This window comes from Cryptosporidium hominis (assembly GCF_000006425.1).
Source record: "Cryptosporidium hominis TU502 chromosome 8 CHRO018088, whole genome shotgun sequence".
In the NCBI taxonomy this organism is placed as follows: Eukaryota; Apicomplexa; class Conoidasida; order Eucoccidiorida; family Cryptosporidiidae; genus Cryptosporidium; species Cryptosporidium hominis.
In genome coordinates, this window is record NW_666668.1 from 1 (window position 1) to 1,962 (window position 1,962).

The 1,962-nt window shown below is 24.3% G+C and overlaps 1 protein-coding gene across 1 annotated transcript; it reads left to right on the top strand.

The window, feature by feature from the left end:
- Window positions 1-112: 112 nt before the first annotated feature.
- Window positions 113-709, top strand: Chro.80225 (hypothetical protein). The annotated part of the gene is made up of 1 exon (XM_659996.1): window positions 113-709. One exon carries the CDS (start codon window positions 113-115, stop codon window positions 707-709), a length of 597 nt encoding a protein of 198 aa, XP_665088.1.
- The last annotated feature ends 1,253 nt before the right edge of the window (window positions 710-1,962 follow it).

Consider the following 1,962-nt stretch of genomic DNA (forward strand, 5'->3'; position numbering starts at 1 on the left):
TTATACAAGTATTTAGTTTGTATTGAAAATAACAATATCCAGAATTCATCCAATTATACTCAATTAAGAAAGTTATCATTAAATTTCTTAAATAATTTAACAAGATTATCAGATGATAAAAAATGATATATTTTCTGCTTCAATAGTTCTTCAAGTAATTCCTTTAATTTTTGAAAAGGATATACTTGTATTATTCCCATCTTTTTCAGATACTCATATGATTCTTGAGATTCAAAAGATTTGTGAGAAGATTGTGGAATCTAAAGATTCTAGAAGACTATTTATACAACAAATTGATTCTAATTTATCATGTTATTCTTTTGGAAATTTCATTAAAGAATCAGATATTGATTCCAAAATTAAAAGTAATAATCAAATTTCATCAAAAGATATTCTTTTTTCACTTATATCACTTCCTTCAATACAATCTTTAAGTTCAAAATTTCCTGCTATTAAGCTTAAAGCTGAACAATTTTTAGTATTTTTAATAAAGTTAATAATTAAATTAAGAGAAGATGAAGATCAACATATGATTAACAAAAATGACAATAATAATGGAATAAATGATGAAGAATTTTCTCAATTTGAATTGGTGATTTCTGATATAATTAATGTTATTGAGAAAATTTATCCTGGTCATTTAAATCAAAAAAAAGTTAACTTTATTAAAGAATATTCTAGAAGAGTTTTGTCCAAAGCTATTAATTGATAATTAGATTGGGAATTTTAAGAAAAAATGTTGTTTATACATTTGAATCATAGTAGTGATTTATATAACTATGAAGGAGTTATGAGAGAGAGGGGGGAAATTATAGTCAAACTATTAGGCTATGAAAAGAGGAGGACATAGTCAATCAATTGGAATATAAAGAGGAGGAGAAAATAGTCAAACTTTTAGGCTATGAAAGGGGGGAAGACATATTCAAACTATTAGGCTTGAAAGGAGGAGGAAATAGTCAAACTACTATGCTATCAAAGAATGAAATTAGACAAACCATTTTGAACCTTTGAAATTAAAAAAAGTAAGAAAAATATATCCAATATACTCCTATTTGATTCATTATTCTTTTTTTTTTCATATCTTTTTTCTCCTATTGAATTCTTTTATCTTAAATTTAATTGTTTGGCGCAAAAAAAAAAAAATCACGCTAAACAAAAAATATTCAAATATAACGGTACTAAACATCAATTTCATACATCATCTTTACATGTGGGCCCGCTTAAAGAATAATATTAGCTAAAAAGTGTTACATGCACATTCCCGCCTTTTTGTCGGTACCACTTAAATAATTGAAAAAAAAAATTAAAAGAAATATTGACAAGGAAAAAAAAATAAAACAAAATAAAAGAAAGCAAATGAATAATTGTTCAATTCAAGAAGTAATGGATTTTGTGGAAATTATTCCAGTAGTGAAGAAATATGAGTGGGGTAGAAAAGAAAAATTAGCTTTAACAAAGGTTTTTTATAGAAATATTAAACAAATTAAAGAATTGAAAAATCATCATCATAAAATAAATTCATCATTCAATATAGAAAATGGAGATACATCCAATTCTATTGAATTAATATCTGAAGATAAAATAAAAGTGGAAAATAAAGAAAGTTATTTATTGGATTATAATGATAAGAAAAGATTAATAGAAAATGAACAAAATAAAGAGAAAGAAGAAGAAGATTATGATGAAAAAGATCCATATGCAGAACTTTGGTATGGATCTCATATTTCAAGTCCAAGTCCAATTTCTTTTAATGGTAGAATAATTGATAAATTTACTTTGGATGATGTAATTTCTTGTAATTTTGAAAAACAAGCCTTAATTACATCAAACATATCTTTTAATAATACAAATCAAAATAATAAGATTCCTTTCTTATTAAAGATATTATCTATTTCAAAACCATTATCTTTACAAGTTCATCCTGATAAAATACTTGCTCAAGAATTACATTCAACATTTCCT